The 14,159-nt window shown below is 44.9% G+C and overlaps 1 protein-coding gene across 3 annotated transcripts in view; it reads left to right on the forward strand.

Annotated features, from left to right (window-relative positions):
- The first annotated feature begins 617 nt into the window (after positions 1-617).
- Positions 618-14,159, forward strand: part of Pkm (pyruvate kinase M1/2) — a 28,448-nt gene continuing 14,906 nt past the window's right edge. The window contains exons 1-4 of one of the 3 annotated variants that reach the window (XM_013359045.4): positions 636-775; positions 9,217-9,339; positions 12,258-12,436; positions 13,298-13,389. In XM_013359045.4, the coding sequence (XP_013214499.2) occupies positions 9,254-9,339; positions 12,258-12,436; positions 13,298-13,389 (357 nt within the window). In that variant the 5' untranslated portion in view covers positions 636-775; positions 9,217-9,253. Of the gene's footprint in view, positions 776-9,216; positions 9,340-12,257; positions 12,437-13,297; positions 13,390-14,159 lie in introns of all 3 variants that reach the window. The other 2 variants (XM_005316753.5, XM_078049348.1) reach the window with 2 other exon arrangements.

Genomic DNA, 14,159 nt, shown 5'->3' on the forward strand with positions numbered 1-14,159 from the left:
TTCGCCCTTGTTCTGTAGGGTTCCAGGCCCTACTAAAATATTCATCAGGTCCCAACCTGTTTTTCCTTTTTCCAGAGTTGCGCTCCTAATCTAGTTGCGATCCCCTTTTCTTAGGTCTCCCTACTCCGGGTTAGAGCCTGAGCTCAAATCATCCACGACTCTAACTACCTAACTTGCCCGTTCAGTCAATTGAGAGTGTGCTGGTGCGGGCACCCGAAGGGGTGGGAAATCCTAGGGCGGGGCCGGACTAACGCTGCCTAGGGATCTATAAACCTGGGCACCGCCCGGGCAGGCCTGGACAGCTAGGGCGGCCTGGGCCAAGCGCCAAGAGAAGAACCCCTGTCCAGTCGCCCAAGTCCGCAGCAACAGGTGGCCCAGGCGCCTGGGGGTCTGGGTGGGAGGTATCCGGGGACCCGAGGGCGGGTCCTGCAGTCTCACCACTTCCCTATTGGCCACAGTCGCAAGTCAACTCGACTTTTGTATCACGTATCCTTCCGCTACTGAATGTAGTCCTCCCCAAATGGAGAACCTGCCCGTTTAGCCTTCGTCGCATTTCCTTCTGAAGGTGCCTGCGGCCGGCAAGGACGCAGGGGGGCGGGACACAGGCAGCCGGGAGCCGGGATTGGGTGAGGGGTGGGGCTGCGGAGGGATTGCGGCGACGCAGCCTGCATAACCTTGAGGTGAAGGCAGTGGATTCCCGCAAAGAAGCTACGCGTCCAGAGACTTCTGAGCCCTTTCTGCTTTACAGCGCACCCGGAGCCGGAGCACGCCGGAGGTGAGCGGGCCGAGAGGCTGGGCCGGCGGTCCCCACTTAGGGTCCATCCGCCCGGCAAGCGCGGAATATGGGCCCTCCAGGTCACTCAGACTAGGAACGGCGCAGCATTCCGGGGATCTTGGATCCTGTCGGGGTTGGGAGAGAAAGGCTACTCGTGCTCGAGGCCTGCTTCTCAAAGACCCCGCTTCCAAAGTCAGACGGGTCCTCCAGTCTTCCCCCTCCCCCTCATGCAGGTTCCATCTTTTCTTTCTCAGTCTGGCTCCATCCTCGCCTATTATTCTTAATTGGTTCCATCCTTGATTCTCTTTCCCTTCCGCTTGGCTAAGTTCGTCTCTCTTAATCCTAGTTCTTTCGTTTCCCTCATCTTCAGCCTCCGTGTTCCCCGCATTCTGTTGCTTTCCTTGTAACGTCCCCTTGAAACCATTCCTTGGGTTCTTCTCTGTCCGTTCTCCATTCAGGCTGGTCCGCGCTTCCCGCGCCGGTCCCCTCCTCATGGCTGCCCCTCCCCCCTCCATTCTAGTCACGTCCGCTCCTCGGCATCCCTCCGACTCTTTCACGCGGCCTGGGTCCCCGCCCCTCCTCCTCCGTTTCGGTCACGTCCCCGCCCCCTCCATTCTAGTCACGTCCTCTTGCTTCCCCTTGGCCTTCCATTGCAATTCTGTCCCGCTTCTCCATCGTTGCTGGAGTCCCAGGTCCCAGTACTGGGCGGGCAGTGGGCCAGCGCCCTACGTGCAGTGGTCTGCGGATGGGCAGAGGCCGGTGAGGATGCCGTGGTAACCCGAGGGGATGCAGCAACTGCGCTGGGCGTCGCTAGCGGGTTATGTAATCTGAGTCTGCTCCGTCACTGGAGGAAGGAACCGGGGCTGCTCTTGCGGCGCGTCCCTTTTTTTTGTGCAGCGGGGGGGATTTCTCCAGCGGCCTGTGAGGCCCTCTATCTCAGCCCCTGCCCTGCAGGGTGGCCGCGAAGACTCACGCACTCCATCCTGTGGCTGCGGGGCTGCACGTAGCGGCTCCCTCTGGACCCGCCCAAGTTTCTCAGAGGCAGCATCCACTTCCTTCAGCTATGGTTCACAGTTTTTACCAAATGCGCCCGGATGGTAGAAAGCAAAGACCTCAGCATAGGGAGAGGGAATGTTACAGGAAAGGTAGGCAGTCTGTGTTCACTCCAAAGAGGTATGGGTCAAGGGTTGTTGCAGGAAGCGGGTTGAAGACTAGGATTGCTAGAAGGGTCATAACCCATAAAGATCTAATTAGGGAAACAATTTATCATTGATCAGTGCTATAAAAAAGATAAGAATTTCCAGCCGGGTGTGCACGCCTGTAATTCCAGCTACTTGAGAGGCAGGAGGATCACATTCATAGCCAGCCTCAGCGAGACCCTGTCTCTAAATAAAAATACAAAACAGGAATGGGGATGTGGCTCAGTGATTTCAATGGCTGCGCCCTCCCCCCCCCCAAAAAAAAAGAAATAAAGGAAAGAGTGAAGGTCGTACCACTCCAAAGTTGGCACACAAGGTTTGAAGAAGCAGGAAAGCACCTTCAAGACTGAAAGCTATTTTAAAACTCAGAGATAGGTCCTTTGGCTGTTTAAACCTAGGGCATCCATCTTGTTCTTTATTCTAAAGTGAGCCTGATATCAAAGACCCAGGCCTGGTGGACGAAGGCATTCTGGAGTTGAAAATGGGCAATTGAAATCAGGTGTAACTACTAAGATGACTGATGGCAGAATTCATCCCCTGGGCCTGTTTGCTGTGGGAAAACTGGGAGTAACATTTTCCTCATGAATGGTGAAAAGGCTGGTTTTTGGGCACATCCCTTCAAGTATGTGGAATTAAGTGTCTAATCTCTAATGAGGTGTCCAGAAGAAATGACATTCATGTATTATTTTGTTCACTGCACAATTAGTTAATTCACAGTTGTCTTGAGGGTCTGAACTTCTCATTTTCTCCTTGCTATCCCCACACACATGCTTTTTTTTTTTTTTTGGTAGATGGACACCAAATCTTTATTTTTATGTTGTACTGAGGATGGAACCCACTGCCTCACATGTGGTAGGCAAGTTCTCTACTACTGAGCTACAACCCCAGCCTCATACAGTTAATCTTTGGGAGTTACACTCTCTAAATACTAAATAGCTCCTGGAAACAATTCTCCTGAGAGATCTTGGTACAGTGTTTACAAATTACAGTTACTTTGCACCTCTCTTGGAACAGAAGTTCTTTGGTCTCCTGAGAAAGGATACCTCTAGATAAAGGCAGTGGTGGGGGGTCAGCCTATGGTGTGGACTTTAAGGGTAGAAACAAACTTGCACCATACCAAAACTAAACTCTTTCATTCAGGTCCCTGATTGCTCCAAGGGGGTTTTAGGACTTGCTCAGCTAGCTTTTAGGGTGATGTTAGGATGGGAGGCAGGGGGAAGTCGCCCCCTTTTGGCAGTACTGAGGGTGTGGCCACTTCTTTGGGTACAGAGGAGGTCCTAGGTCAAGACCCCTGGGGCAGCATTGTTAGCAAATAATTTGCCCTCTGGTGGCCAGAGGGTACTCTTGGTAATGCAGTAGGGGCTGTTCTGTGGGGAAGGGTAATGTAACTCATCACCAGATCTGTGGGGGATGCTGTGTGGGCAAAATGACTCAACCTTTCAAATTATCTGCTTTTGAGAGAATTCTCTTCCTTGGGTAAGTGGGGAAACTTCACTGTGGTTTTTGCAGGCTTAAAAAATGCCCCCCTCCCCTTTCACTGAGTCAAATAATGAAACAGCATACATTTCCCCAGTTAAAAATGTCTCACTAAATGCAGAATGGTTGGTCCAGGTGTCACCAGGCTCTCTGTACTGCCCTAAGAGATTAGGTGAAGGGAGCTGTGCCCAGGTAATGCAGTCTTCTATGTTGGGCAAGGCAGCCTCCCATGGGACATGAATAACAAATAACTTCTATGAACTCGTTTCTGAGTTATTGTACTTAGCTGAAATATATGGGTATTCATCTCCTGTCTAGTACAGCTGCTTTACTTAGAAGCCTTACATTAGAAATAGTTTTAGTGTTGAATTTATAGTTTTACAAACAGAATTAAGGACTGCATCCCCAGTGACTTCGCACATTTGATAGTTGACTCCAAACAGCAGCTTACAGAAGCTGCTTGTCTTTCTTCAATTATTGTGACATTAAGGTGGGGTCACAGGAAAACCCATTTTATTTCTTAAAGCTGTGTATTTCTTAACATTGAGGCAACAAAAGAAATTCGGAAATGGCTTTTTGAGCAGGAAGGTAGGAAAAAAAATATCTTGCAGCATTTGTAAGTTGTAAACTCACATTACTTAGGTTTTAGTTTGCTTCAGCTTTTATGTAGCAAAGTCAGGATGGCCAAGACTAAAACAGATCAGGTTAGAGGAAAATGACTCATTTGATAATTACCTCAATTTCTGAATCACTCCAAATGCTTAGTCAAATCCTAGTTAACTGGTGTGCCACAAGAATGAGTCGTCCTGTGAGCAGAGTTTTATTGTAACCTTGCTGAGGGTTTCTGTGAGATGTTTATAAGTTTTATTTGATTAAAAACTTAGAGAACATTGAGTTGTCATTTTTAATCAATTGTGGAACAGATAAAAATAGAGTTGATAGAATGTATTAAAACCATTCTTTTTTTTATTTTTAGTTGGACACAATACTGTTATTTATTTATGTGGTGCTGAGGATCTAACCCAGGGCCTCACATGTGCTGGGTGATCACTCTTCCCCTGAGCCACATCCCCAGCCCAAGACCATTCTTAATACCATATTAGTTTCTAGAACTCACATTTTACACTATAGCCAGGCTTAGACTGAATAATTGAGTGGTCTAATTATTTGGGTCTCTCTTTTTTTTTTAATTTATTTATTAATTTATATTTGGTACTGAGGCTTGAACCTAGTGCTTCATATTTGCCAGGCAAGCCCTCTAGCACTGAGCCACAACCTCAGCCTTACTTGGGTCTCTTAAAGAAGCTGTTGGGGAGAAGGTGAGCTTGGGCTGGTGGTGGTGTGCAGCCTCTGCTGACTCTTCCTGCCTCCTCTCTACTCAGAGATAGGGGCCCTGGTAGGGCTGCAAAGCAGTGCCATGAGACCACGCCCCTGCAGTGGTTTGTGCCGCTCTGCACGTAGGAGGGAGAGCTGGGTTGCAGTACCTCTGGTGGCCTCTGAGAATCCCCTGCATTTTGTCCATAGGCAAAACTCCTGGGAAGCTCTAAGCCTCTCTTTCCTGGTGCCAGCAAGCAGTGTTTGGAATACATGCTGGGGCTCTGGTGGGGAGATGCTACCACCAGCTCTATATACTAGGGCACTGAGGTTGCTGGTTATAGCATTTCACAGTATGGACCAGCTTAGGGGAACTCTGCTGGCAAAAAAATTCTCTGAAGGGAATCCCATCCCTTCCAAACATCTTTAATTGACTTACAGTTCATATTTCTTAAACTTTAAACAATGTTTAAACTCTGGAAATTAGTGCAAGGAAATTTGCCTCAGCAGTGTCAGTCATGACACATAAAATGCAGAGTCTGTCGTATCCATTTTGGAGAGGAGCCCAGGCGTTTAGATTAAGAAGTAGGGAAATAGAGACTTAAATCCTGCTATCCTACCCTTTGGTAATTAACATTAGAGAGCAGACTAACAAATATCACTTATCAGCTGGGCAAACATTTTTCAAGTCTGACAATACCAAGTATTAGCAAACATGTGGGAAGGCAGGAACTCACAGTACTGGTTGGTTGAAAGTTGATACAAAGACTAGGGTTGTGGTTCAGTGGCCAAGTGCTCGCCTAGCTCATGCAAAGCTCTGGGTTCAATCCTTAGCACCACATAAAAGTAAATAAACAAAAATAAAGGTATTGTCCACTACAACAGCAACCAAAAAAAAAAAAAAAAGATGATGATACAGACAGTGTGGAGAGCAATTACTAGGTTTAGTAAAATAGAAATAAACATTCTCCATAACTAAGAATTCCATTTCTGGGATATAGAAGCTCACCATACTATGAGTTGTTATAGGAAGCATACTATGTTGTTATAATATTAATAGGGGAAATTGGTTTAATGCCCAGGGCAGGTGGTTAGCTACCAGTAAGGGAATACATAAATGATCTGTTTGTGCAATGGACTGGTATGGTAGTTCACATGAACTAGCTGGATTCTTATACCAACTGGATGGATCTTAAATGTGCCGAGTGAGAAAGAAGTTATTCAGTGATATGCACAGTACTCACTTAGGATATTAAAAATGGCCAGTGTATAGATAAACTGCATGAACTTAAATGAACTAGGAATATACAGAATTCATGTTAGTGATTTGGGTGCCAAAATTAACAATAAGGACTAGGGATGTTAAATGGGAAGGCTTAGAGGAAACTGGAGTGGGAAGAAAAATGAACTGTATAAAATTGTTATTTTTAGAAAGTCTGAGGAAAATAGAACTCATTGTTAATGGTCAGTTCTGGGTGGTAGAAAAACATGTTAGGGATGTTTTTTTGTTGTTGTTTTGTTTTGTATTTTCCCTCCCTAATTAAAAAAAATCCAAAATAATACAAGTAAACCTGTAAAAGCTCTTTAGGGGAGACGCTGGTGCTAACTAGGTCAGTACTCTTGGATAGCTGTCACTGCTTTTTCTCAAGTCCTGTCCCCTACCCCAACGTGGTGTAAGGAATCTCCTTTAAAAGCTGAACCTCACTTTATTCAGGCCATAACCCTGGCTTTAGAGGTCTCTAAATCAGGGTCCCAGGTTCCTGGCAGCTTCCAGAGTTTGGGAATCATGCCTAGAAGCACTAACCCATTGCTTAAGCTTATTAAGAATGCACCATGTACCAACACAGCAAAAGCTTCTCCCAAAATTTCCACCTTCAATGCTCTGCTCTGGCCATCTAGGATAGAACCAAGGAATCCTTGGCATTTGAGGGCATCCAGTGTTCTGACTCTGGACTTCCTGTCCGAAAACGAAAACCGAGTGGTAGTGGTCTTTCATTTAACATCAGTTTTTGTGGGGTTTTTTGCCCTATTCCACACTGTAGTTTGAAATAGTTCCTTAGGCTCCTGCTGATAGGTTTATGTCACTTATTCTAACCCTGAAGAATAAAAGAACATTGTCATCTGCCTCCCCCTATCCCCAGCAGGAGAATTTTTCTTGACCCTTCAAATGGGTTCATTTTCTGTTTAGCTGGTAACACTCAGATGTTGCCTTCTGTTACAGGCCCTGCTTGAGGTAGAGAGTAGACTTCAGACTGAGATCTCTTCGCTAAAGGAGATTTTATTGTCTGTACACAAACACATTGCTGTGTTTTAGGATGAACAGACCTTACCAGAGTCCCGTGGCTAGCTCATCACCCAGTTGGTGTTTCCATAGTCAGTCTTGGAGACTCTTCTTCTCTTTTCCATCTTGAGAAAGCAGGCTGACCTGAAGGCCAGCATATTATGGTACAAACCTTTCTGATGGATGCTGGAGTTCTGAAGAGTTGAGAATTAAAAGCCCTTCATGCTGGCATGGAAAACATGAGGAGCTTTTGGATGTCAAAGCAAGGAGCTCTTGGACCTCCTAGCAATATTTGAGGAAGAAAGTGGGCTTGAAGTGCCATCATTATTGGGTTGGTCTGTATGATGAGGTTGGTATTGAAGCATAATTGGTACAGAGAGCCCTGCTGATTGAAAATTGGCTTAAACAGATGAAGACTCATAGGCCAAGTTAGTTTATTAGGGCAGAATGATTTGAATCATTGTGAAATGTAGAGTTGATGGAGTGAAGCATGAATCTTTTCCAGCATAACCTGGACAATAGTGCTGCCTGCAAGAAGCAGAGCATTTGCTATTTTTTTAATATGGTTCTACCCTCTGGTTTTTGAGGAATGGTCAAAGAATTGTGTCTGGCACAAAGGAAACTAATATAAGAGACAACTAAGATGAGATGGGAAAGGGTAGAATGGGGCACCTGGAGTTAAGCTGTGCTGTGCCTGCTACCACCTGTTAGCCCAGGCTAAGCCCTCGAATGGTGTCTCATTTCTCACAGAGGAGAAATGGCTCTGAGGAAGATCCTACTGCAGGGGCTCAGGCTCAAGAGTAAGCCTTTGCCAGTACCTGGGCATGGTGTTTGCTGCTATCAGGGAACACACCAGGCTTCCATTCTCAACTGGAGGTTGGCTTTGCATGTCTGTGCCTCCTGAGGAGGAGGATGCAGTAGTGAATCCGACTGGCATGGGTGGGGCCGCATGTCCTGGCAGACACTGTCCAGGCAGCCGGCAGGCAGAAGAGGAACATTTCCCAGAGGTACACCCTAAGAAACCAGGGCTGCTATCTGGGGCCAGGGGAGATCCTAGAGGATGTTTTACCAACAACTCTAGGTGAGAAGTGGGAGGGATAGGCAGCTTGTGTTGGGGAGCAGAGGCTTTTTTTTTTTTTGGAGAGTCAGGAGGGCTCTAAGCATGCTCTTTTTGACTACTGGTGTGTAAATCTACTAAAATTCCAAACACATTTTCATTTCTGTACTTAATAGCAAAACAGTAGAGCTTATAGACTTCAGATTTAAATTTGAGATGATGAAATAGGGTCTGTTTGACGCCAATATATAGTTGCTAATGGCATTATCCTGGTCCTGGAGACAGCCCTGCTATACTAGAACATCCTTGTCACAAAGGTTCTGTGCTTGAGAGTAGACTAAAGAGGAAAAGAAATTTGCTGGATTTGGGCATGGAACTAACAGACTTTTGGCATGGAATTGTCCTTTGGACTCTATTACTTTTTTTTTTGGCCTCAAGGTTCTCGGTGGATCAGGGTTGACCTTCCTAAGTCATTGAAAGTGGCCTACAATGCTTCTGTGGTTTAGGGCCCAAGGCCTCTGCCACATTTAAGCAGAATATTTCTGAAGGAAAGAGCAACAGTTAATACCTGGAACTTCATATTTCTTTTAATTCCAACAATTTTATAGGTGATTGTAAATATATTACTTAAAGAAAAAGTATACGTATAATTCTTTTTTATAAAAATATTTAATGTTAGAAATTTTATTAATAAGGAAAAGAAAAAAATTTGCTGTAGTTCTGCCACCTAGACAACATACTGTTAAAAAAGAAAAATTTGGTATATGTCCTTTAGACCTTTCATGAATGTTTAACTTGGTAGCCCTTTCTCATAGTGGGGGACTAGGTTCTTCCATAGAGTAGTGGGGTGTTAGTAAATCACAGGTTAAAGAGACTTCAGGGTGAGGGGGTTTTGGGGTGTTGGGAGTATAGCATCCCAACAGGAACCAGTAAGACCTCACTTTTAACTTGTGTATTTTCTATTAACAATTTCTTAGAATGTTTCTGTAGTTCTCTGTATCATAGCTGAACCTTTAGGTGTAGCTTCTGCTCAGACACCTGATTATTAAGGTAACTTTCCCTTTACCCCTAAGAGCTTTAATTACACTCGGCTTTTACCTTAATCCTTGTACAGTTCTCCAGGGCAAACCTTATTCAGCTCTGAGCGATGTATGCAAGTGGGGCCAAGGAGCAGCCAAGGTGCTGAGCCAAATAAAGAGGGATATATCACCGAAAACCCAAGCCCAGGGAACCAAAGGTATGACTTGATAATGAAGTGGCCCCAAGCTAGTCTTTGAAGGAAGACCAAAGGTCTAGAGGAGAGCCAGTTGATGGGTTTTCAGGAGAATGGAATGGATCTTGTGTTCTTCACAGTACAGTCTTTGGACTGAATGACATTCTGTGGAGGCTACAGAAAGGCCTTTGTGTTCTGGTTGGCCTGATGTGCCAACTCAATGATGTTCCCTTAACAGCCAGATTTTCCGAAGCCCAACTGGGAGCCCTGAAGGCTTATGAGCCATGCCTCCACCATGAGTGTAGATCAAGGGGCCCTGTTAGTAATTTAGGAGTTCCTCAGACTTGGGGAAGCTGGAGAGGAGGTATAACTTTCAGAAAGGGCTTAAATCAGACAGAAGGTCATCACACTGAACTGCCTCCAAGTACTAGAAGCCAGGAGATACAAAACCAATTAGTCCTGGAGGAGAGGACTGACTTTCTTTTTGGTACCTAGTATATATATTAGAGGGGTAGGAAAAGCTAATTGAAATCAACAGTATATTTTCCACCAGGAATAGTTAGCTAGTATCTTCGTTCCCCTTTAAGAGTTTTCAGTTCTGAGCTGGGCATAGTGACTCAACACCTGTAATCCCAGCCACTTGGGAGACTGAGGCAGAAAGATTCCAAGTGTGAGATCAACCTCAGAAATTTAGTGAAGCTGCCTCAAAATAAAAAAGGAGTGTAGCACAGTGGCACATGCCTGTAAACCCAGCAGCTTGGAAGGCTGTGACAAAGCCAGACTTGACTTTGGTGAGGTGCTTACCAACTCGGTGAGACCGTGTCTCTAAATAAAATACAAAATAGGGCAGGGGATGTGGCTCAGTGTTGAGTGCCACTGAGTTCAATCCCCGGTACAAGGGAAAAAAAGGAGTGTAGAGGTACCTCAGTGGTAGAGTGTCACTGGGTTCAAACCCCAGTACCACTGCGGGGGGAGGTGAAATTTTAAAAATTCAGTTTTATAGTTGAAGGCTTGTAGCCATCAGTTTTCCCATGACTGGTCACCATTGGTCGCAAAGCTCATTGGTCCTTTACCAAGCCTTCTTGGAGATGGCAGAGGTGGTTTAGATGCATGCTGTCCCTGAGTAAGGGTCCTTGATTTGAGGCCCTGCTATTTGGGGAAAGGTGGAGCAGGGCTAAGGACAGGCTTATTCCTAACCTTTGGCCAGACCCCTTTTTAGAGTAGCCCTTGTTCTGAGGACTTTGAGAAGGATGTCCGGCTTCTGGTTCACATCCTTCCCTGATAGTTCTTCAAATGCTGCCCCAAATCCTCCTCTTGATTTCTGTACTCTAATCAGCTAACCAAACACTGGAAGCTTCTCCTGAATTCTTCAGACTCTAATCGGGTAACTCACCGGCTCAGTGAGTTTAGTTGTAGGTCAGTAATAAAGTAAAGCAAAGGTCAGGACAATTGTAGAGATTGTGACCTGGGCTGGTTAATTGCCTGGAACAGATGGTCCTGTTGTTGAGAGGCAGCACACTTGTCAGACTTAGAAAGAAAGGAAAGCAGGTGGAACATTAAAAATTAGTTGGCATTTCCTTATTGGGGCTATCTTATTAATATAATTGTAAAAATTTGACATTACCTTGTGTGTATTACTAGGGATTGAACCCAGGGCCTCACATATGCCAGGCAAGTGCTCTGCCACTTAGCTACGCCCCCCAACCCATTTGTAGTGACTTTCTCTATTTTTTGATACCAGGAAGTTAACCACTTTATCAAAGGCACTTAACCACTGAGCTACATCCTCAGCCCGTTTTTTATTTTTCAGACAGGGTCTTGCTAAGTTACTGAGGCTGGCTTCAAACTTGCAATCCTTTTTTCTCAGCCTCCCGAGCCACTGGGATCGCAGAAATGCACTATTTGCCCAGTTTGTAGTGACTTTAAAACTGAATCAGTACCATTGTGATTATCCTTGGTTTTATTTATTTGTTTATTTTTAATATTAGTTGTAGATGAACACTTTATTTTGTTTATTTTTATGTGGTGCTGAGGATCGAACCCAGTGCCTCACATACGCTAGGCAAGCACTCCGCCACTGAGCTACAGCCCCAGCCCTATCCTTGATTTTAATTTTATTGCTTTGCATACATATGAAACTTCTCAGACCAAAACTAGGGGTGTGTGTGTGTGTGTGTTTCTTTAGAATCCTGGGTTGAAATATTTTGCATTCAGGGTTCTCTTTCTAGTTAAACTTTTCTTCCTGTTGATGGGGACTACATTTTGTTCCTATTATTACCTTGTAGGAGCTGAAGAATAAACTTAGATGGCACTCTGAATAGTGAAAGCAGCTAGTAAGACTTACTGGGCAGTGGTTGTTTCCATAACCAGGGAAATTGCTTGGGTTTGGGTGAGGTCTATAAAGGGGCTATGTGGGTGCTTCACACCAAAGCAGATATTTGTAGCTTTGAGACCACTTACCATACAAAGATCTATACTTATTAAGGAGCTAAAGTATGAGGTACAAACAAGTTGTGTGTATCACTGGAAGATTGGTTACAACTTCCTTTTATGAAAGTTTCTTCAGTGCATGTAAAATGGCGTTATTTATAGGGTTGGTGGGAAAGCCATCAAAAGTAGATTCCAGCCCAGTGTAAGAGACCTGCTTACTCTGAGTCCCTGGGAAGGACATGGATTTTGTACATGGAGTTTGTACATGGAGTTTTGTACATGGAGTTTTTAATTTGTTCATTAAGGTTCTTCCCATTTGCTCACAGTTGTGGGAACCCTTTGCCCAGTTTGAAAAATGCCCACATAAACAGAGCATGTCTGGCCTCCCTGTGGCTTGTGCACAAAGCATGCTTATTGAGTTAATGTGTAAGCAGGAGATATCCTCCTGTGCCAAGTGGCATATGAACCACTTCTCAATCTAATTGCTCTCTCTCCAATTACCTCGGACCCAGGACCTCAGAAGAAGCCTCAGCAGCCATGTCGAAGCCCCATAGTGAAGCCGGGACTGCCTTCATTCAGACCCAGCAGCTGCACGCAGCCATGGCTGACACGTTTCTGGAGCACATGTGCCGCCTGGACATTGACTCTCCACCCATCACTGCTAGGAACACTGGCATCATTTGTACCATTGGTATGTGGGTGTGTCCCTCCCTCAAACACAGACTTCATGTGACAGTGGCTAGTTCTCTCCTGAAAAGACTAAACAAATGTTGTAGCACATAGGTGCTCAGTGAGATGCTACATAGATTTCTTTTAAAAAATTTTTTAGTTGTCGATAGGCCTTTATTTTTATTTTTTTATATGTAGTACTAAAGAATTGAACCAGTGCCTCTCAAATGCTCAGGATGGGCTCAAACACTGAGCTACAACCCTAGCCTGCTACAAAGATTCTTATGGGAACTGAGGTCAAAAGAAGTTGCAGTAAAGTATCCTGTATTTTCTGCTATAGGCAAAATTTAGAGGATGTCCTTTCTTTTTTTTCTTTTTTTACTCAATGCCTTTATTTTTATGTGGTGCTGAGGATCACACCCATTGCCTCATGCTAGGCAAGCACTCTACCATTCAGCTATAATTCCAGCCCAAGGGTGTTCTTTCTCAGCAGATCTTTATAAGAACATCTCAGAGACCTAGAAAATATCATTTTGACATGCTCGATGCCACCAAGGTACTATGGTTGGAAGTCTGGATGAGCTTCAGGGAGGGCAAAGAGGGCTGGCCAAATCTTCCTTAGGCTTTCCTTTTTAGTTAGGGGCCTACAGAATTTGAAGGAAATGGGAGGAGTGTACTCCAAAATCAAGAAAGTAGCTAGCATAGTAGTAGTCTTTTATGCACTTTTGAAAGACTTTCGTGCTGTCTAGGGGAGGAACCATTTAGAGAAAAAAAAATTAAGATGTCAAGACATTTTAAGAACTTAAGCAAATTTATTGTTTTCCTACTTGTACATCCTTTTTCCTATTATGGCTCTTTTTTTTTTTTTTTTTTTTTTTGATAGGCCCAGCTTCCCGATCAGTGGAAATGTTGAAGGAGATGATTAAGTCTGGCATGAACGTCGCTCGTCTAAACTTTTCTCACGGAACTCACGAGGTGAGGCTCAGGTGGATAGTGAGGTTCTGCGGACAGCTTGTAAGAAGCAGAGAGGGAACTTCACATTTGTTTAGCCACAGTAGATCAGGCATGTATGAGTCTTGAGTTTCACTGTGAATGAGACATTGTCTTTACTGGCCGGTCCCTATTCTCCTCCTTCTCCTTCCCATCTCTACTGGCCAAGTCTCCGTAAGCAGACAAAACCTGATTTGTCACTGGCCGTAATTCTCCCATGTACCTAGGCTACCAGTAGCACTCACAAAGGAAGGCATGGAAGGGCACTCCTAGAAACTCCTCTCCTGTGGTGAGCTATGGTGTCTTGGCCACAGCACTATGTCCACTGTTGCAAGTTAGGAACCAACTCTCAAGCACTAACACTATCTGGCATGCGATAGTCTACACTCTCAGCATTGTTTTCACAGCTACCCCTTGCCAAGGGTCCTGGTGTATTAAAATAACCAGTCAGCACTCCTCAGGAGCCTGGTGGGAATGGGGCTTTACTTAAACTAGGACCAGGTGGCAGCTGTTGGGAAGGCTCTGTTCCCAAGTTTGGAAGAAACTCATTCTGAGCAGTGGGGAGTAGGAATGGTGCAGTGAGATGGGCTGCTCCCTGAGAGATTGTGCCTTTTTAAAACCTTTAGACTTGACATGGATTTCCCACAGTCCATGGGATCTCAACCTGTCCTTGATGGACCAGTCATGAAAAAAGGAAGCTTTACCCTGTCTTCACTTCTATACTTCTATTTAGAGTAAAGAAAATGCTACCCTGT

The sequence above is a fragment of the Ictidomys tridecemlineatus genome, chromosome 5, assembly GCF_052094955.1.
Source record: "Ictidomys tridecemlineatus isolate mIctTri1 chromosome 5, mIctTri1.hap1, whole genome shotgun sequence".
In the NCBI taxonomy this organism is placed as follows: domain Eukaryota; kingdom Metazoa; phylum Chordata; class Mammalia; order Rodentia; family Sciuridae; genus Ictidomys; species Ictidomys tridecemlineatus.